The sequence below is a fragment of the Lepisma saccharinum genome, chromosome 29, assembly GCF_977018435.1.
Source record: "Lepisma saccharinum chromosome 29, izLepSacc3.1, whole genome shotgun sequence".
NCBI classification, from domain to species: Eukaryota; Metazoa; Arthropoda; class Insecta; order Zygentoma; family Lepismatidae; genus Lepisma; species Lepisma saccharinum.
In genome coordinates this window covers 21272429-21295095 of record NC_139257.1, presented here as the reverse complement: position 1 = coordinate 21295095, position 22667 = coordinate 21272429, and the positions used below count along the sequence as shown (strand labels likewise).

General features: G+C 37.5%; 1 protein-coding gene across 1 annotated transcript in view; it reads left to right on the top strand.

The window, feature by feature from the left end:
- Positions 1-22667, top strand: part of LOC145981419 (ATP-dependent DNA/RNA helicase DHX36-like) — an 80806-nt gene that overhangs the window by 5387 nt on the left and 52752 nt on the right. The window contains exons 2-4 of the mRNA XM_083114655.1: positions 3421-3454; positions 13392-13719; positions 21393-21585. Coding sequence (XP_082970781.1) covers positions 3437-3454; positions 13392-13719; positions 21393-21585 — 539 coding nt within the window. The 5' untranslated portion in view covers positions 3421-3436. The remainder of the gene's footprint in view (positions 1-3420; positions 3455-13391; positions 13720-21392; positions 21586-22667) is intronic.

Sequence of the window (22667 nt, the reverse complement as noted above, 5' to 3'; positions counted from 1 at the left end):
GGCAAAAGAAAATCAACCGATGCTGATACCGCCGGTATTGACTCAACCGTAGTAAAAATTCGTCCTGGTAAATAGTTTCAGCCCAAAGTCATGTGTTCATTTTCATATATTGGTAAGGTAGACTAAATTACATTTTAATATGGAGATGATGACTGTTCATTTCAGTTTCAATTTCACTGAGGGCCTTCAAATATGGATCGTGAAGTGATAGATGTGAAATTTCAATTTCTTTTGCATTTTTCGTGTAATTAGACTCATATTTATTGATTCTTCAACCTCTTACACTGCAGTGTAAAGTATGGGACAATGGTAGTATGAAGACCATTATTTCCATTGAACCCAACTGGGTAATGATTTTCACACATTTTATAGAGTACTTGAAAGTGTTTTAGAATACTGGAAATGCTTGTGGTGGTAAGATTGAAGTTGGGAGAAACTAATTAGCACACTTAATACTTTCATTAAATATTATTTACCAGAGATATTTGGAATTTTATCTTATGTGATCAGGCATTCTTGGTTTCCTTTCGACTGGGAGACAACTGTTCCCAGATTTTCATGCGAGGCTTGACTGGTGTTTCGTGATCAGGTTTTTAGAACATTTAGGGATGCCATCTTAATGCTATGCATGGATTTATCCAGAATTTTCTATCTGGGGAGTGTAAGTACAAATTTAGAACCAAAATTATCATAAATTGAACCTTTGTAAAAATTTTTGGGGTGTTGTGGTGTGTGGATAAATCACTGATGCTAATAGGTCCATGTAACTTGACAAGGATTTGGGGATATCTTATTAATGCTAAGAGCTGTAAACCTGAATCACCTAACCTAACCCGAAAGCATTTGGCTACAAAATACCACTCCCATGTGGTCTGTATCCAAGACAATAGTAAACGAGTGGCTGCTCTCAAACAAAAAATCATGTACAAGTACATGGAAGAGAAAAATCGTTTTCCATATAACACGCAGTAAGTAACCACTGAGACACTGAAGTATGTGTAGACAAAAATAATTAGAAATCAAGCCATGTAAAAATACCCATACACCATGATAAATTTGAAATTAAACAATTGGAACTTATGGCCCTATTTGCCTAACCTACGCACCATATTAATTTCCCACCAAATGGTTCCAGAGAGAAGTTAAACTTAACTATCTAACATACCAGAAGCATTTCTCATCAAAAGTATGTAGAGAGGGACTGAACTTGACTGCCTAATGTTGTCACAAATATATTTAGCGTAGAGATTTTCCACCAGTTGTTTTTAGAGAGAATAGATCTAACTACCAACCTTAGTAATTTGCTATCAAATGTTATTAGAGAGACTGGACATACCTGCCTAACCTATCATCATAATCATTTCTCATGCAATATGTAGAGAGAACCTAACTGCCCAAACTAACAACTCATGCAAAAAGATATTAGTATATTTTACTAGGTAACATTGTCATAAAATTAATCTCCATGCTTAAATCCTCACATCAGAAAAGGTTTACTTGCTGGTAACAATTGTAAGAGAAGAGATCTGATAAAAGTTCTTAGATGAGGATCAAAATTTGACCTGACCACTGATACAGTAATCATACAACCTTTGTTCAATAAATACGGAGAATGAATTGCTGGCGTGTGGTGTAGTTGGTACTACTGGTTGGCAGATCAGTGAACCCCTAGGTCTGTCAGTTATCATTCGGGATGTAAACTGTGTGCACGGTTAGTGCCTCATGACTTGATTCTCAGAAACAAGACAGGATGGAGGTGTGTGGAGACTTTATCGACAAGGTGGGTAGTGGCCCCACCTTTCCTGAATGGCTCGTTACGAGTGATGAGTCGTGGTGCCTGAAGTACGACACAGAATCGAAGAGGCAAAGCATGGAGTGACGCAGCCCATGGTCACCAAAATCCAAAAAGATTAGGTGCGAGAAGTCATGCATCAAGACAATGCTTATTACCTTTTTTGATGTTGGAGGGATTATTCATAAAGAATATCGGCCAGAAGGCACAACATTGAATGTGGCATTACCATTGGAGGTGATTATTTTGAAGGACAGTAAGCTGTATTCCTGCATAATGTACTGCCTTTCCTGCAAATAAATCGTGAAATCAATCATTCAATCTTTCACCGTATTTATTGAACAAAGCTTGTATTACAGTAGAGGTGTAAATAAGAGGAATTTTGCAGGCAGGCAATGTGTTTAGTATGGAGAATTTTTGTCTGACAAAGGTTTGTATAGTGTCATAAATTTTGTGACGCTGGAGGCACATAGTGGTTCGGATACCCACTTTAAACTGTATGTCCAGTCCCAATTACTGTGCATAAAGTGGACTTACAACACCAAATCAACCAACCAACCTTAAATTTTGAGATGCCTTTTTCCGAATAAAGTTTTCGAAGAACAGTTCAGTGCAGATTAATGCATGAAAATGAAATTAATTGCTTTAATCAGTTAAAATCATAATAGTACTGTTCTTCAGAAGATCCACATGACACCATCTATGTTCTTGATATGTGGATAGAATGGCCTTATTTTACAGTGAGATGTTATATGTGTGTGCAGGATACAGTGATTTGTGTTTTTGTTTAATTGTGTACAGTATCATACTGCTATGCAGGAGACCTGGGTTTGATTATTTTTTTGGTTATCTGAAGTAAAAATTTTTCACATCGGTGATCTTAGTTTTCATCCCAGTCCCTGCATAAAGGGCTGTGGGGTTCATCCAGCTTCTTATAAATGGGAACCTGGTGTGTAAAACAGTGTCATATTCTGAAAATTTGACTTGGTTTACTTCAACAATTCTTATTTATTGTATATATTTATTATATAATAATTATAGAAATAAAACACTAACATAGGCATGCAAGTAAAAATAAACAGAAGTCTGACAACTTCAAATTTTCTGGCAATTTCTACATATATATATACACACACACGCCAGATGTTTCAGACACTAATAATGTAAAAAAGACTAAAAAAAAAAAGAGAGAGAATTAACCACTTGGATCATTTGGAATTCAGTATCGGAATGTGAAATATTTTCACCATCTCATACCAAGTTTTAGGGATCCTACACACTGCTACTCAAAGCATTGTTCATGTATAATAGCCATTGTATACTTTTAATCTACACCAATTTGATATTAATCTAATTACACAAGCAGCTTAAGGGCCTCCTCAATAATTTAGTTCCGAACATTACCACCGTCTAATGAAGGTCCAAGGTTTGATTTCCAGTTGAGGCCCATTGCATTGGTTCCAAACTCACTTGAAACTGTAGGTCCAGTCCTAATTAGCGTATGATCTGTGTTTAATGTGGATTTAAATTAACTCTACAAGGAGTTGAAATATTTTTTTATCCTACTGTTTGTAATTTCATTCTGTATCTACTATTCTGTGTATTCCAAGATTTCCTCTTTGTTTCAGGACAAATCTTTCTACAATGGAGTATGGTGTTGGGGTATGTATAATTAATTTGTATTTAAAACATTTCTATTTTAGTGCAGCATATGATACATTTAATATAGGATTTTGTGGCTGGTCTGTTGTATGTTATAAGATGATATTTTCCATATAAATACTCTATTCTTCATTATATCAATGTTACATGCCTGTGTGCACCTCTGTATGATATATACTTATTATCTTGTATGCATGGGTAGGCATATACAGTGTTTTTACATGCTTGTTATTGGACAATTTTATAGTTTAATACTGGATCCAGAAATTACTGTTGGGAAGGGCAAATTTCAGTGTCTGGTGCCTCAGCTAACCTACAATCGCACTGATATGGTATGAATTGTTTTAAGTTCACTTTATGCACAGACAGGCTAATTGGGAGTGGACCTACAGCTTAAAGTGGAATCCGAACCACTATGTGCCTCCACCGGGTATCGAACCTGGGACCCCTTGATTACAAGGCGTTGATGCTACCACTGTGCCATCGGGGAGGCTACAATCACACTGTTTTATATGAACAATAGCTATATGGTTCTTTTAGCAGGAGACAACTGTGTTCTGAGGATTAGCAATTTTAAGGGGTCCAGGGCGGAATAGATTGTTATTATTGTACATTGTTATCCATTGGCGTAGTAACATATTGCGGGACCTGGGCGAGATTAGAATGCATGTTGTTCTTTAAAATTTACATCTGAAAATGCATAGATACAAAATATTCAGGCATACGTCAGCAAAGGTATTATGAAATTTTAATACCGTATTTCTTCGAATTCCAGGTGCACCTTTTTCTCGGGCATTTGATCTTGAAAATTTAGGTGAACTTTGGATTCGATGGCATATTGATCAGAGTATGTGTGCATAAACAGGGGTAAATAAATATAGGATGCCTGAAAATTTGCACCTGCTGCTTGAAGTTTCAAATTCAGTGCTAAAAAATGGTTTTCTTTTAAAATTTCTAGTTTGCTTATGGAAATTTCCATTACTTTTTTTAAAAATAACGAGCACAGTATGTGTATTTTAATTTTTAATGTTTGTGTGTTTTCTGTATCACGTGTAACATTATCATAATAATAAACATTCCATTATATATATTTTTTTCACTGTAGCTAGCCGAATATGGCGATATGGTAGAGTCGGCTATATATTAGAATTATTGCATAGTTTTTCATGTTGTTACCAGTTGAGCCTTCTCGAAGGCCACTCTGGTGCAAGAATTAATTACTTTTAATCCAGTCCAATGAAGATAACAAATGTTTTTAGGATTATATTATTTCAAATGTAGTTTTATCTTAGTTGGATTGTGGGTAAATATACCATTGTATTAGTGTAATGTAGAATGAAGTATTTGCAAATTTCAGTAATCAAGTTTTCTCCTCGATGTTTTACCAAAGTACAAGTATTGATGAAAAAAATCACCCTTAATGAAATTTTGTTTCCTTTAAATTTGTTGTGTTAGAACAATCAACATTTCACAACAAAGAGTCAGTCTATTTTTAGTAGTGAGCTCTGTGATTTGTTCTTATGCTGGTATTCCTGTAAATAGGTGGTCAGTGAGCTAGCTTTTGCAAAGTGCACACCAAACGGACATTAAAAGTGACGAGACAGAAGCATCACTCATATGATGCAGCACTTAAACAGAAAGTTATTTTTGTGTGCTGAGGAATTTGGAAACTGTGAATCCAGTCGACCATTTACCGTAAGTGAAGTGTCCATTCGTCGTTGAAGACGTCAACGACAGCAATCTGTCGTTATCAGCCTCTTTCTTATACATGGGAACAATTGGTACAGTCTCCTGCCGTGGAGGCTGTTAATCCATTCTTCCTTCTACTCCTGGATGATCTGAGAGTTAATTCTGCAATGGTAGGGGCATATCTGCCAATTACTTTGTAAATTCTCTCTTCTTGGCCTTCCTTGCACCAGTATATGGTAGTTCTGTGTTTGATTATTTGGTCTTCATTTGTGATTATATTATTTTTGTTACATATGTTGTATATTTTAGGTATTCTTCTCAGATTGGTCCATCGAAAGAAACTCACGTTGTAGATTATGAATATGTATGGGTTTATAAGCAACATGCGGAGTCTGAATGTGTTCGAACCTATTGCTACCAATTTATTTATTACAGGCTCACTTTTGAAGATATGTAAGCCATGTCACCATTGCATTTCTCGTGATTTCACACCTAGATATTTAGCTTCCTTAACTCTTCTAAGATTTTTCTCTGAGTTTTATTGTGGGTGTTTATTAGCATTCAGCTTATCCTTTAGGATTATAAAGTGGGTCTTCTGGATGGCAATCGTCAATTTCGCCGTATCACACAAGTCCTCTAGAGAGTCGTAATACTGGACTTTCTTTCCAATTCTGTTCTTGAATTACCTTCCATAACAATTACGTGCTCTGCAAAGTCTATTGTGTTTTTGTTCTCCGAAATATATTTTCTAACTTTTTGAGAGATGGCTCCAAGTTTAGATTCTACAATTTGGCACCTAGAATGGATATTTGCGTTGTTGGTTTTGAGGCCGTGAAGTTAGACATCTAATGTGCTTTCCATCTGATATGGGTCAACCATATGTGAGGTCCTCTTTTTTTAGTTGGAAGAGGGACGCAAGGCCATTTGTACCTTACAGCCCTGCACCGGAGAAACAACTGCAATCAACTTGATATATCGCTTGCAAATACACTCGATATAAATGTCGATTGCGTCTGTATAACAAAATCTCGCTTTCATGTCCACAGCGATCTCTTGTAATACGCCATTCTTCCTTTTGAGTCTGCAAATACTGAATGATATGAATAAATATACTGAATGTTTAAATCTAAGGTTATAAAAATTGCACAAAGCACCTGAAATACCTATCACTCAACCTACAATCTTAAGGAATTACTTCGCAAACCCAAAAGGAAGAACCTTAACATTATATACCTACTATCTGCATACCTACATACACACTGGATATCAACACTTACTTAATACACACCTACATTTACCTGAAGTGACATGGAAAAATCTCAGGGATTTCTGTTATTACTATAATTTTACTGTGGCAACCAGGCCAAGTTCACCCCAGCATAACAACAGTGGATGCTGAGCAAACATAGGACCTTCCCGATCCAGCAATATTCCAGAGCAGACGAACTCATACTAGTTCGGAAAACCTCATGTACTATCACACGCAGTATAGGGCCACCAATGCAGAGGCAGGCCCATTGTCCTTCCACGAGGTCTCCTACCAAGCGGTAGGGAAAACCTTATCGGGAGAGATCCTACAGTTTTTCTTGCCATCCGAATAACAGGAATCCATGAGATATAGGGTGGAAACATAACGTGTAAAGTGCTTTTAATTTTAAAAAAGACTGCCTTGATTAGCAACTGTAGTGTGTTTCATATGGAAACAAGGCATAATCGTGTTACAGCAAGAATCCAAATTACTTCAGGAAAATCCTGTGTTTTATATTTTGTTAGCACAAAATATAACACACAGGCAGTGGCGGCTTGTGGTCTGCCTCTATGGGTGTGCACTTTAGTCTTGCGTCCAGAAGTGTTATACCACCCCTGTCAAATACTCGCACATGTTTTTGCGTACATAATGATGCTTAATATATTGGAAACCCAAGTTTGGATCACCTTTCACTGAAAAAGAGGTTATGACAGAGTTATGTTTCAAAATTTTTTTAACACTGATTTTTAAAAAATTCAAATATTTCTGAAATCATTCAGCCAATCACGAGAAGAGCGATGTTATTGTGCAATATGTAATTCAACATTCGATAATCTGACAAAATCACTCAAAACATAGAAATACCGATAAACAATATCAATACTATTGTCGATTTGCAAAATATTTCATAAAAACTTCCTCCTCAGCTCTCCTGATATTAATGAACAAGGAGAATAATAACATTGGCGTACACCAAAGAAGCCGATCCAACTACCACATGGAGGAAATCAGTTGTAACGTATCTAGCCATTGTTTATTTCTAATGACAAGCTGATGAAATCAAGCGAAATCAAGAGAATAATAAATGTTAAAGAAAATTACAGTACTCACTCAGTCCACGCTGCCCTACTTCTTACTTCAGAATTTTTCCTTCCCTTCCGCCGTATCCATATATTGCTGCAGTTGCTACAGGCTTTGTAGCTAACTTCCCTCCAAAAATTCAACAATGTTAAATATTAAGTCTCTGCTTTCGCTATGTACAGTTTCCCTACTCATCATGAAATCAAAAAGTTTGCACTGAAACAGGTACGTGCATTTGACAGTGCTAAACAATTTTGCAACTTGGTAACAGAAAAACACAATGCAAAACAGCTGATTGATTGGTGTATGCTCCCTCCGTGTGGGTTGATAATTCGGCAATACCAGGTATGCAAAGGCAATACCAGGTATGTTTAAAACACCCGTCTCGCTTTCAGGTGCCTCCCTTCCCTTCACCCTTTTCTTCCCCTTCATGCTCGGGACAGAATCGGAGGGACCATCGAAGTTTCCCTTTTCTAAAAAAAATCCCTCAATTTGCAATGATGTATGGGTTGCCTCGACTCTGTCACACGATCTCTATTGGTATGGTTTTAGCACTACATTGCTAGCTCACCGATCGCTGTGTTTGCCACGTTCCTAAATGATGCAACCTACCCTCACACGGTGCTCAAGCCAAAAGACCCATTCAGCGTCCTCTGCGTGACTGATGCAACAGCGTCATAGGGAGCGAAACTAACATTACGCTCAAGCCAAGCCCCTAGCGCAGCTCAGTCTACGTGGTCACTGATCGCGGGCTTCTCCACCACCTCTCTTGGCGAAGCAGCATGGGAACACTTGATGTTTCGAAGGAGACAGAGTTCAGTGAATAAGTATACAGAGTTCAATGAATAAGTATAATAATAATAATGTTTTGCATTACAGATTTATTTTGGTATGCACTTGCGCTGCAAAAGCTGCTACTGCACACAGGATATAACTAGTAGATAAAATAGCAGAGAAGGAGAATAACCAGCAATCATTCTGCAATATTATCTATGAAGCTGTATACAGCAGCGGCGATGGGATTCCTATGAGTTCACTAGGCACCGTCTAACTGAAATCTGGTTGGCAGGCTTTGACACTTTAAAGATCTGTTGGCCACAGGTTTTATTTATTTTACAGACAAACACCTTTGAACATATATAGCATTAATGAGGATCTCTGGTTTGAATGCTGGCCTGGGATTGGGTGTTCTTTGTGACTGTCCCTTCATCTTCGCGAGTAGCCAAAAGTGGCAGAAAAGTGAAGTAATATAAGTCAATTCAATGTAGCAGTTTGGTGACCGAGTGTGTTAAGTGGCCGATTTTCTATCTTGCCACAGGAGTTCCCGAGTTCAAATCTAGATCCGGGCATGGGTGTCCTTGTAAGTTTCCTTTCTTTAATTTAATCACATCATCACTAAATTTGCATTGTCACTATTAGCCAGAAATTACAGAAAAGTAACTGAAAATAATAAAATTCAAAAACTTACGTAGTATCTTGCAGCTGCCAGCAACTCTCCACTTTTGAATGGAAATCCGATATTGGAGCTTTATTACAATATAATTCTTATGTCTGGTTGTCAGTTTTTGGAAGTAGTTTCATAGCTACTGTAACAAGCTTCAACAGTGAACAATCACTGTTGCATGTTAAACATTGTTGTGCTGTTTTGTGTTAGGTCACATTCATTTACAAAATAGTCTAGAATGTAAAAGAAGAAGTTTTGTACTTAAAGAAAGTAAATATTGAAACTGAACGTGAAGTTAGTAAATCTCTGGACTTAGCTAATTTTAATATATTTTTTTAATATAGCCAGTTTGACATCGTTGCTCTTTACCTGTATCAGTTCATTTTGAATTTCGGAACGTGGATAATTATTGTGAATCTCATTTTATTGCGTACGTCTGAAATGTTCACGAAATACGTGAAGTTTCCTGATTTTTTTTGTTTTTCTGCTCTGTATAATGTTTCTCAATGTTCTCGAACTGCTAAATTATGAGAAGTCAAAAATTGTGTTTGTCCTTATCAACCTGTTTAAGAGAACGTTTCATTGTTCTTATTTGGCTTCCTCATTATTCTAAAATCAGATTGCTACCACACAGTTTATTTAAAATACTAAATAGTTGACATATTCATTCAAATTGTAATGTTTCACTAGAATTTATAACCAGTTAAAAACATAATGTTGTAGGTTTATCGCCCACAAAATTAGCCCTTTCCATCTATTTTTCTCACCTGTATTTATTAAATATTTAAAAAGAAATAATAAGCCCATGTGATGCCAGGCCCCTTCACCCACCCTTTGCTATGCCTTTGTTGTTATCAAAATTCCTCCCATTGTCACAGTAAACTGAAGGTCAGATATGAGGAGTAAAAGGAATATACAAAGAAAGAAAACTCCATTCTCTGCAGTGGTCTCAGGTCTGATGCCCTTTTAAGGCACCTTGTAGACTCGTTCTGATCCAAATTTAAACTGTAGGTCCAGTTCCGATTAGCCTATCGTGAGCGTACAGTGGACTTCTCGAGCCTGTTATAATATATCCAAAACATGGCAGTTGGGAGGGCCAGTCGCCCCTTTCGCCCTTCCCATGGATCCACACCCAACTTTGGAGATATTTTACTGTGATAAAGAGTTGGTTTAGCATTTATTTGTAGTGGAAGTTAAGTTACATTAGATTTTCTACATTAATTTTCTCTTCGTATGCATGTTTAAAATATTATTTCACAATTCCCACCTACATAATGAATGCTTTCATTTTCCTCTCTTACGATTTGTAAACATTGTGCAATATGTTATGAAGAAGATTTCTTTAAAGCTAAGTTCATTCCAGACCAAATATACATTGAACAAACATAACTGTACAGTGCTAACTAAAGGCCAAATCACACGGAACTGAATTTCCAGTAGGAATGCCCTACTTGGCACTGAACTGGCTACCTGGGTGGAAACATGGTCGCCTGTTTTAATTGCAACTGGCTTTCCTCGACTGGATTCTGGCCTCCCTGATGTCGCAGTGGTAGCGTCGTCAACTTGTAATCAAGGGGTCCCGGGTTCGATACCTGGTGGAGGCACATAGTGGTTCGGATCCCACTTTAAACTGTAGGTCCAGTCCCGATTAGCCTTATTGTGCATAAAGTGGACTTAAAACAACAAGTCAATCCAATCCAATCGACTGGATTCTGTGGAACAGCCAATCAGAGCGAAGTTTGGCCATGTGAAGATAATTGCAAGTTTGCAAAGGACCGTTTTTGACTGTGGTCTCCAAATGTTGGTTCTTTTTGTTCACTTCGTGATAAAAGAAAAGATAACAGGGATGATGTGTATTCGTGTTCAGTATATTAATATTTACGTATTTGCACAAAGTGATGAGATGTGTACATGACAAATATGATTAGCCGGATAATGAAAATCCTTATTATTACAAATGTTCGATATATTTAGTTGAACAAAATATTTTTTTATGAATGAATCCTGTGAATCCGATGTATGAATATGCATGCCCGAGTTCATTAAAAATATTGTTTAGTATTTTTTGATTACCATATTTTCTTTCGAGCCAATTTCCAGTCCATAGTTTGGTTTTTTAATTTTTAGTAACAGCTGTAATTCTAGAACGTTCTTCAAATTGCTTGTCAATCTGTTAAATTGTCTTTTCTTCACAATGTCTTATGGGAACAAATGCATACTGACAAGTACGGTAGCAAGTAGGTGAAGACTAACAGATGGGTAGCCAGTCGAGCACCAACTAGGGCATTTCTACTGGAAATCCAGTTCCGTGTGATTAGACCTTTACAGGTCTTAACATAACAATCAAAAGTAAGCAGAGTATAATTTTCGTGCCCCTAAAATAGTACCTCATAGACTCACCGGAGTGCAACTGTAACAGAATTTCCTTAATCCCCTTCCATTTCCCATGATATTATAACTATGACTCATCATAAGGTGATTATTTCACTGAGAACCATACCTTTTTTAAGTTAACAATCAATATCCAATTTTGGAAAATAGTTTTGAACTTCATCAACTTTTAATAACCACTAACGAACAGAAACTAAGATTTGGAAATAGTAAATAATTGCACTTTAGAAACAAATGTAGCATTACTGTGGGTGACTGTAACTGACATAAAGTACGATGCAATCAGCTTGCATCAGGTTTGTTACCAAATGATGAGCCAGAAACTTGAAAACTGTTAACATTTGCTAAAATTTAAATTATTAAATTTGCTAAAATTTCATTGAAATGAAAATTTACTACAGATTTGAAAGCTCTTGTCCATTTGCCATGGATGTCACGAGATTTTTATTTTCAGGGAGGAGCAAGCAAATCTTTTTTCTAGGGGGAAGGAGGAGAGAAATGTATTCCCACCAAAGGAATGCTGCCTCCTCAAGGAACTGCCTTACTAGTAATTCTCAGTCCCTTTAATAATAACTGCAAATTGCTGTGGCTGAAATTAAATTTCATGTGTGATATAAGTAATTTAAGAAAACATTCATTCCCCCCACCTTCCAATCCTGATGTCCATGCAATTGATGTATTCCGTCTCTTTTTGCCTTTTCTTTTACTACTGATGATGTCGCTCGAGTCTGCGAAAATTTTGAGTGTTTCCTCTTCCTTTTATTCACTAATGCTGTGGTACATTTATACGAGGGGAGAGTGAAAAGTTTTGAGCCTCACATGGAAGGAATGATGCTAGGTAGTTAAAATTTTGGAGGATGTAAGGTTTGAGTTTTAGGACACTCTGTCAGAACTTTTATAAAATTCTCATGCTTTCTTCTATTTTTTTTTAGTCAGGTTGAAAATGAATGAAGTGTCAGAGGAGAGAGGCTGCATAGGCTGCTTTGGTCGAGTGTGGCTTCACCGCACATCCCCATCCACCTTATTCCCCTGACCTGCCCCCTGTCAGATTTTCATCTTTTCCCTGCTATGAAGAATTCACTTCGAGGACGTCACTTCCACACGGACGAAGGCTGTCATTCAGTGGTGTGAGACTCAGGACAGATCATTCTACCAGATGGCTGTAACCAAATTGCAGCACAGAATGCATAAGTGCATTGCTTATGCATTTGATCTGGGGGTGATTATAGAGATTATGTGATTATGTAGAGAAATCATAATGAGAAACTAGATGAAACACCCCTTGTCTGTGAGGCTCACAACTTTTCACTTTCCCCACATACATACAAGGTGGTTATAATTAAAGTGACGGTGTTCAGAGTGGTACAGCACGTGCTGTAATGAGAGTAGCAGTCTGAAACTTCGTAGATATGCTAATGAAGCAATACGATCGCGAATTATGAAAAAAAAAAAAAAAAAAAAAAAAAGAAAAAAAAAAAGTTCCAATTCTCGCCACCAGGGTAAAAAATGGCGCTGTAAGCAGTCAAAACTTGGTATAGTTACAGGAAAACACTATAAATCGCAGAAAACAATACTCTTTGTAATGAAATATGGCTACAATTTCACTATTCGAATTACATGAACATTACTAAAGGAAAAAGCAACAAGCGTCACCAACAACAACCAGGGAGCTCACACAATGGTTAGGCAATGTCACCGACTTTGACGTCAGAGTTACGGAAAATGCCACGTTTTGACTGCTTACAGTGCCATTTTTTACCCTGGTGGCGAGAATTGGAACTATTTTTTTTTTTTTTTTTTTTTTGCATAATTCGCGAGCGCATTGCTTCATTAGCATATCTACGAAGTTTCAGACTGCTACTCTCATTACAGCCCGTGCTGTACCACTCTGAACACCGTCACTTTAATTATAACCACCTGGTATATATATATACTCAGATCCAAGACACCGTTGAATCCCAAGATGCAAGTAAATTTTCAACATCCAAAACGTGAGAAAAGGTGCACTTTAGATTGAAATAAATAGTTTTTCTCTTTAAAATTTTATTTTTTGTAATACAAGTTATTGTTTCTTACATTTGTAGCCTCCTACTGTGCAACTGGACAAAGAAACCGAAAGACTGTTAAAGGAATCATTTATAGCATGTAGTGTTCGCGATGCAAAACTTGCTGCAGAAGAGGAAGACATTGTTGAAACAGAATCAGATGCTAAAGTTATCCCTGAATCATGTTCTTTGTTACGTGACAAGAAACTAGATCTGAAATTAAAGAGTGAATTGCAGAACAATGAGCTTGATGTGAAATATAGAAACTTCTTGGAAGTGCGGAAAGCACTACCAGTTTTCAAAAAGAAGCAAGAGATTTTGGATACCTTGGGAAAACATCAAGTTGTTGTGATTAGTGGAGAGACAGGTGAGTATGCGACTGTTCCATTAATATTTTCATTCCTAGTGTATATTTTTTCAACTACTTCATTCTGTATTGGATGTGCATTCGGTGTGGCAAGTCAATTTGAATAGTGTAATTTTGATTAAAATAAATATATATTCTCAAAATCACTGTTTTAGAGAACATTTGATATCTCCCACATCTTATTTGAATCGCTCACTGGAGAAAGGCAACATGTCCACATTTCACAAGTTTTCAGGAGAGGCAAAAACTGCATAAAACTATCTTTATGATATTTCCATCATGACATGTATTTTTCCTATCTTAATAGAAGTATACGTGATGAAAATACGAATGCAAAATTTGTTTTGTGTTTTGGACATGTTCCCTTTCTGCAGTAAATTGAGTGTTCAAACGAATTTTGGATTGAATTGATTACAGAAAAACACAATGAAATTTATCCATTTTGATAAGCCAAAACAGCATCTTGTCTTCAGGTATGTAGACCAACGTTTTTGTGATGTCATCCATTTTGTTGTTGTTTAAGGGCAGTAAAGAGTTATAGGCTTGTCTGGAAGGCAGTTCAAGTTGTTCAGCAGACTTCCTCAGCCGAAAAGTGTCTACTATGAAGCCACCAATATTCATGTTACACTTAACACTATGTGGAGTTTGAGATGAGAAGGTCATCTAACGGTATTTTGAAATACTGAGTCTTTTTCAGGTGTTTAGGAACATTTTTACCATAAGAGTCATCGCTCAGACAGGTTTTTTGTAAAATTCAGGCCACCAAGAAGTGTAGTCATTTAACCCTGGTGTTTTAGCCGGTATGATTTACCCTTTCCAATTGACGTGCTCTTTCCCTGAAACTTTTGGTTTTTTAATTACATTCTTTCGGTACATTTCTAAGTTCAAGACTCCCTTCCTTTTCTTAACTACTTTTCCTTCGTCAGCAGAGGTGCTCATTTTCTGAAATCACAATATGATTCACAATCAACGAAGAGAAAACACTGCAATAAATGTCCACACCGAGGGTTTGAGCTGTACTGTCAAAGAACAGAGCATAGTTTGTAAACTGGCCACCTTAGTGCCACTATGAAATCTCATTTACTGCAGACAGGGAACTAGTCTGGCACAAGTTCCCTTTCTGCAGTAAACGGAAAATTGAAGGCGTTGCCATGTCCATTGTTATCGAGCGGACAGGTGTCATTTCTGCGATAAACGATCCATTGAGCTATTACAAACTATTATCGTCACACAAAACGAAATGTGTAAATATTGGACTAGTTGCCTTTCTGCAGTGAGCAGATTCATTTAGCCTCAGCACATTTTTTTTTTTCATTAGGATAGGGTCATCCCATTTTTTGGTTAAGGCATCCTGTTGTTCCGATAAAAGTCCTCGGGGCAGCTTTTTGTCCCATATTTCAACGAGAGAAATCGTTGAATCAACCTGTCATTACTATTTTCACCCGTACTGGAGAAGTTTAATCCACTGTGGTAAGCCAAAATAAGAAAGGCTTAGAAACGTTAAAAGCCTTGGTAGCTCAGTTGTTAGGGCATCTGACTACCATGCGAGAGACCTGGGTTCGATCCCCGGTGGGGGAGACCCGGGACTTCTTCAACATGGTCAAGTGGCTCCGGCACCCACCCAGCATCATATAAAGTGGGTACCTGGAGGAAACTCTGGGGAGTAAAGGTGGACAGGGGCATGGTGCTGATCACATCACCCCCAGCTTGGCCGAGATCAAGAAAGTGTGGAGCCCTAACCCTGCACCCCCTATTCGCCTTTATGGCATGGTGCAATGCAGATGGGAGCACTTTACACCACACTTACTAGAAGTGTTGCAGAGAATCTAATTATGAGGACGACTAAAACTCCGCTGACTTGGTGTTCTACGCACACAACGAAACTCCTCGGCTAAAATTAATTTAGCTATCCATGCTAACGTGAGCCACGAGTAAGACTGGTTGTTGCAAGTTCACTGTGGTTTGTGTTGAGTGAGTGAGTGTGAGAGGGAGAGAGGGCTCCCACTTGCGAGTCACGGGAAAGGGTTGATTCTAGATTGTTTACTTTATTGTTATGAGAGTTTCCAGTTAAGAAACTAAAAGACAATGTCCTTCTCGTCCCCTAAATAGAGAGCGTCGACCTGATTCCATTGAGTGTAAAATCATTGTAGTTGTGGAGAGTTGAAATAAAATAGAGAAGCAAGGCAGAGAGAGAGAGAAAGGGGAAGATAAATCTTTTCCTTTCTTAACTTTTTCATACTTGAATGAAACCTTTCCCGTGACTTGAACCCTCCACCCACTGCTTACGAGCGAGAGAGAGAGAGAGAGAGAGAGAGAGAGAGAGAGAGAGAGACAGAGAGAGAGAAAATAGGAATGAATGAATTTTGTTTTTCAACTGCAAATGCCGAAAAGAAAGTGTGAATCAGTGACTTTCAGTGATAATACTAGAAAATTGAATTAAAATATTAAAAATTACCATAATTTAATGTGAAAAACTTCATATATGCAAGTATCATTACCCTAATTTTTTCATAGAAGATGTAATAAGTAGTCAAGCTTTCAAACAACGTATAACACGTTCCATTAGATGAAGGACGTATTGTGCATCGTTGCCTTGAAAAATGAGTGTCCTGTACTTTTTCCCGAAATATCTGGGAATCCTACATTAGGACATTGGGTCATTCCATGTGAAATCAACCAATGAAGAGGCACTTTTCAACCTCATATATTTTGATTAATTTGGCATACTGAAGGGGTCACCTGAGCTAGGAACCTATGCACAGTTGCAGATCCATATCTTTCATATTTTCAAAATTACAGGGGTGCAAAATGTGTGATTGGGACCATTTTTTTCTTCACCATATTGTTAATAATAACAGTAGTGATTCAGATACCATTGGAAAAGTCTTGAAGGGTTCTTTCACACGAGGGCGGAAAATTTTGAGAAGATGGTGTAATCAAAATTTTGGTATCCATTTTCTCGGTGGTGAGTTTTTTCTTTTTTTCCAAAGAAATATGTACCATATATGCACTATTGCTCAATAACTGTACAAAATTTAAAAATAAGATGCAATGGGATCTGAGATTCGAGTTAGGTTAGGTAATAGATAAAATATTTGGTAAATGTCTGTTATATCGGAGACACATTTCTTCATTTTTACAGAAGAAACTAGTTACGGAAATGAGTTTCTGTAGTATTTTGAAAGTTCATGGAGGTATTTTCTCACCGTAGAATGCTGCACAACAAGAAATAAGCACTTTTGATATAATAAACTTGCATTTTGTGCAAAGCGACAACATTATGCTGTTGTTTCCATTATGTACCTGCAGATGGCGCGAGCGTCGAAAGTCACGTGGTCTTGCCAGTGTTTCCAAACTTCCCTTTTTTCCCTTTTTTTAACTATACTTACCTAACCTAACCCAACCTAACCTAACCCAGCCGGAAATGGTTCGTGGTTTTTGGGGCTATCGTGATGGTTTTTGGGGCTATCGTGAATGGTTTTTGGGGCTATCCATCAATGGTTTTTGGGGCTATCGTGAATGGTTTTTTGGGCTAACGGGAATGGTTTTTGGGGCTATCCGTCAATGGTTTGTGATGACATAATGAACACGAAAGTAGGTATTTTTCGGTTAAGAAGGTTGCAACACTGCATACCCACTCCAAATCGACAAAACACAAGCACAAAGCGTGATGTTCCGCAAAGGAAGAAAGGACCCAAAAGAATTACTCGTAATGTGAAAAATCAAAGTTATTTTCGTGTAAAAAGCATAATGGCACCTTCAACTATGTTCCGCAATACACAATTGGTAAGTACGAACCATTTAAAACTGAAAATATCCGATAGAAATGTGTCTCTGATATAACAGACATTTACCAAATATTTTGACAAATTCATATAATTCATAAGTAAAAGTCGAACAGAAATTTAAAATTTTGTATAAAGACAATATTGTTTCAATTGATATACATGAAACTGATATTTACATTCCTAGTTTTTAGAAATCCATAGTAATTCAAAATTCCACTACCATACGAAACTCCATTATTAGTGCACATAGCAAAAAATGGAAAGAGGGGAAAGTTGTTGGAAATATGTCAATTTCAATCTAAAGTGCTCAAGTTTTTAATGTAGCATGCACCGTTCAGGCTGTACCCTGGTACGAACCTCGGTGGTAGACATTTGACAACTTCAGTGGTCACAGCAAGATTGTTCCACCCTTCTCCTGCAAGATGAATGGGCAACTTAGCAAGCAACTCTCATATCAAAATTTCCATACATTGCTTTGGCTATGTTCAACTAATGTAAGGTAGGTAAAGTTTCCCGTGCACTTTGCTTCATGCCATGGGGCATATATAGGGGAATGTTTAGGTAGGACCCCACACATTCTCGATCTTGGACTTTTGGAATTCTGGAGGTGATGTGATCAGCACCATGCTCCAGCTCATGGGAGCAATTTTTGAGGAGTATGTGACGTCTTGCTCAATTTCGATGTTGTTTGGAAAAATCCATCACACCCCATTATTTATTTTGGAAGTACGTGCTTTTTTTCCCTGGCTATCTCCCTGTAAAAGAAATAAATAACACACCCTCCACAAAAGAAAATACTTACAATATATATATATATATATATATATATATATATTAATTTTTTCAACCACGGGTGGCTACGGTGCTGTAGGGAGAAAACCAAAAGGATCTGACAATCAAAATGGGCACAAGTCAAAACTACTAATCCCAGTTTTACTTTTTTTTTGGTATTAAATAGTGCGTCGCTCCAAGATCTTGCATATACCGCCAGCTGGTCCGGAGTTTTATAGCGGGCTCGTCTAGTCCCACTCCCGACGAACTGACGTGTATATGAGCAACCAAAAAATACAACTCCCCTTTTTTTGTGACCCTTTGCCAAAAAAAAAAAAAAAATAATAATAATAATAATAAATCTGCTACGCAAGAAATTATACTGGAAGGGGTGAAGTTATCTTAAACAGCGCCCAGCGCTTTGCGTAATTACATGAATAGTAAGGTTAGATATTTTCTCAAAATACTTTTTATTTTTGCTTAAGAAGTGCAGAGTATTTGATTTCTTACAACTGTATTAACAACGTGTTCTCATTTAAATAAGTCGTTTCTTACCAGAAAAAACAATTACCAATTACCCCCCCCCCCTTCTTGACAGATTTTTACAAAAACTTTTTTTACAATGACGATCCACGTCATCGATTCATTTTTACTTTGGATTCCCACTATCTCTACATCACTTATGCTACCAAAACTAAGTCCATGATCATTCCTTCTTTTTGACTACATATATACTTTGGAGGAATTAGACCCCGGCGATAGGAAATTGTTATCAAAAAAAAAAATGAAATTACGATCTTTTCCCACAAAATTTTTTAGTAAAAAAAAAGGAGATGAAAGATTAAAAAAAATAATGTCTATTAAGGTAACGCGATAAAATAAACCATTCTTGTAATAATACTTAACTCCATATCCGCAAGGTTTCCACGTTCTAGTCAAGGCTCACAGGTGTACCGGAAGATAAGAGCTGAGTCACTCCACTTTGACTCAGCCAGCTATCACGCCGTGGAACACCGTTGCTGGAGTTGCTGTTATCGGAATCGGCCCGGGGAGAACACTGGTTTGCCCAGCAAGGAAAAACGTCTACCCCGAGAAGCTTCGCTAGGTGGCAGTTTCGTCGCCCAATGGTTTCTTGGGAAAACAAACGAAGTTTCTCCGCGAACTGACGATCCCACGCATCGGTCTAATTCCTCTATACAGGGTGGGCCGAAGAATGTGGCGAAACGGGATAAACAAGTCCCGATTCACCACAAGGTGATGTGATCAGCGCCATGCTCCAGCTCATGGGAGCAATTTTTGAGGAGTATGTTCTAATCTTTTTCCTCCTTCGTCCAATTTCTCCTCAGTAAGTACATGCCGTTTTACCATTCTCTTCTTGTAAAGTATAGATCCTGTTTCCCTCAATTTGTTCACAAGGTTTCAAATGGTATTTCTGTGTGGAACAGGCCCACCTGGGAATTCTGTTGAAAATCGTGTATGAACATCCCTGTAAGAATTTGTAATCACATACAGATTATACATAAAAACTTTTTGTCATGTTTAAAACTATAGCAAGACACAAATAATACTTGGAACACTAAACACTTAATTAACAATTAATTAGCAAATCACAAGAATATTTGTAACACGTAAAAACTTTAAAATGTGACTAAACTGAAATCGTGAAGTTACTGAAATGGAATGGGGTTAAGAAATTCACAAGTTATGCATAAAGCCATGTGTTTCAGTTGCCTCTCTGGCGCCGTGAGCTGTTAGGAAACGTAATTGTCCTTTTAGCGTGTCTTGTTACTAAAGCTCCGTGAAATTTCCTAAAAACATGCCAGAAATGTGGACAAGGACAACATTGCCAATGTCCCCTGTGACAATTAACATGCTTATTTTGAATGTAATTGTAACTGTAATTATGAGAACTTGAAGCTAGCGGTTTCCATAGTGGAGATATTACTTGGGATTTGCCTGGAGTTGTGACCTGTCCAGCTGCCAAGCGGGCCATCGACAGACACAGAAGAGACAGCGAAACATACTGTATATACAGAGCATTCCCTGACATTCGCTACGAGACTCGGCGGCAAGCGGTCTGGCGTCAGCGCTTGTCTTTTCCGGTGAACGGGTCCGTGACAGTCGCACGCTACAGTCTGTTTTTTTTTCGCTCTCTTTCCCTTTCTGTTGACGTTGCAGACTGACGCCAGTATAATCCTCCCTCGGAAGTTGTGTTGTGTCGTGTCCGTGTGTTGAAGATTGTGGCTTAATATGGCACCACAAAAGTTTACATTACAACAAAGGATTTATCTTGTCGAGTGTTACTTTGGAAAGAGTAATTGTGGAGAACTGCAATGACGTTTTGCAACGAAATTTCCTTGTGTTCCTGTTCTACATAGGACCACTATATTAAACCTCGTAAAAAAAGTTTAGAGTAACAGGGTCAGTTCTGAATAAAAGTGGAAAGAAAAACCCACGTGTACTTACTGAGGAAAAACTCAATGAGATAGGACTAAGGTTAGAACAGTCTCCTCGGAAATCTATCCGCCGCCTCTCACAAGAAACGGGTGTTTCAAAAACCACAGCATTTAGAGCCGCTAAAATTCTTGAATTTGATAAAGGAAATTTTCGAGGACAGGGTTGTTAGTAGAGGATTATGGCCCTGTAGGTCCCCCAATTTGTCAGCCTGCGATTTTTAATTATGGGGAAATCTAAAAAATAAACTATACAAAGACAATCCGCACACCATCCGTGTGTTAAAAAACAGTATTGTACGAGAAATCGGGAGCATTACAGTAAACGAACTTGCACGTGTAAATGCCAATTTCCTTTGGAGATGCCAGGAATGTGTTGCAGCAGAGGGACATCATTTTCAACACCTTCTGTAGTCAAGGTTAGTACACAATATGAAAACTGTAATTTTAGTAGCCGACTCTAGCGACTGTTGCGGACCCCGTTCACCAGGGAAGACAAGCGCTGACACCGGGTCGCTTGCCGCAGAGTGTCGTAGCGAATGTCAGGGAATGCTCTGTACATTATACATTTGTACTAATGACATTTGTATATTTTTATTAAACAACTTCAATGATGATTTTTTCTATACAATGATGAATTTTTCTTTGTTTACCCTGCTAGGTTGTGGGAAAACTACCCAAGTATCCCAGTTTCTTCTTGATGACTACATCACCAAGAGCAAAGGATCCCTTTGCCATGTGGTTTGCACACAACCAAGGAGAATCAGTGCCGTGACAGTTGCCAAGAGAGTTGCAGAGGAACGTGTTCAGGAAATTGGCAAAAATTCTGTTGGCTATCAAATACGTTGTGCAAAGTAAGTTGAAGTTTTATAAAGTCACATTATAAAATTTTCACGCACGTGTTGCTATAATATATTAGATTGTCAGCGAAATTGAGCCACACCGAAAGTACTGCGTGTAATGCTATTTATGATCATATTTAAGATGACGTGGATTGATTTAATTCAGGTGATTTTTTAAGGAGATAATTTGTAGAGTAATGTACATAAGGATTTTGTAGATATCAGAATTACTTTTGGTGAAAGTATATTAAACTTGTAATCATTGAATGCTGTTTGTTAGACTGTAAGAAAGGAAACAGTACTGATGGGGTGAGGCTCATACCAAAGGAAATTTAATATGTAAACTGGAAACAGACTTTTTCTTGATTTAAAATTCAAGAATTTTTATAGGCAAAAATAGTAAAAATTTTGTGTAGACCATAAATAGTGTCCTTATCAGTAAGATGTAAATAAACATGTGCCGGCCCCTGTGGCAGAGTGGTTAGCACATCGTGCTGCGATGCTAGGGGTCCCGGGTTCGAATCCCACTCAGGCTTGGTTGTTTGTAAATGTCCATTCATCAATTTCATCCCTCATCCCCATCTTCGCAAATTAGCCAAGAGGCACAAAACGCGAAGTAAAATAAACTAAATCAATCAATCAAACATGCCAACTGATATTTTGCAAACTTTCATTAAAAAAATCACCAAAATTCAGCAACGAAGACTATAGAACATATTTGAAGTTACAATTATGTAGCAAGTACATCCAGAATGTTTTATTTTCACTGGAACGAAAGTTACTGAAATTATTAATGTTTCATTAAAACAACAAACATTTCCATAGTAGGTTCATATATACAGCATCAGAAACAGAAAAATGTAAATTTATAAATATTTTTTATTTGCTTTAATCAAACTGTTCAATAATTTTTATCCACCCTGATTTAAAGCCAGGATATATGAACCCTCGTGTGTGAAAGAGGCACGTTGCAAGTTGAGTATTCTTAATTTAATGCTGAAGTTAGAAATTACTTGTGTCAGTCTCTGGGACAAAGCGTATACAGTGCCAGACGTTCTAGGTTCGGATCCTGACTAAAGCATCATGTAATTGTC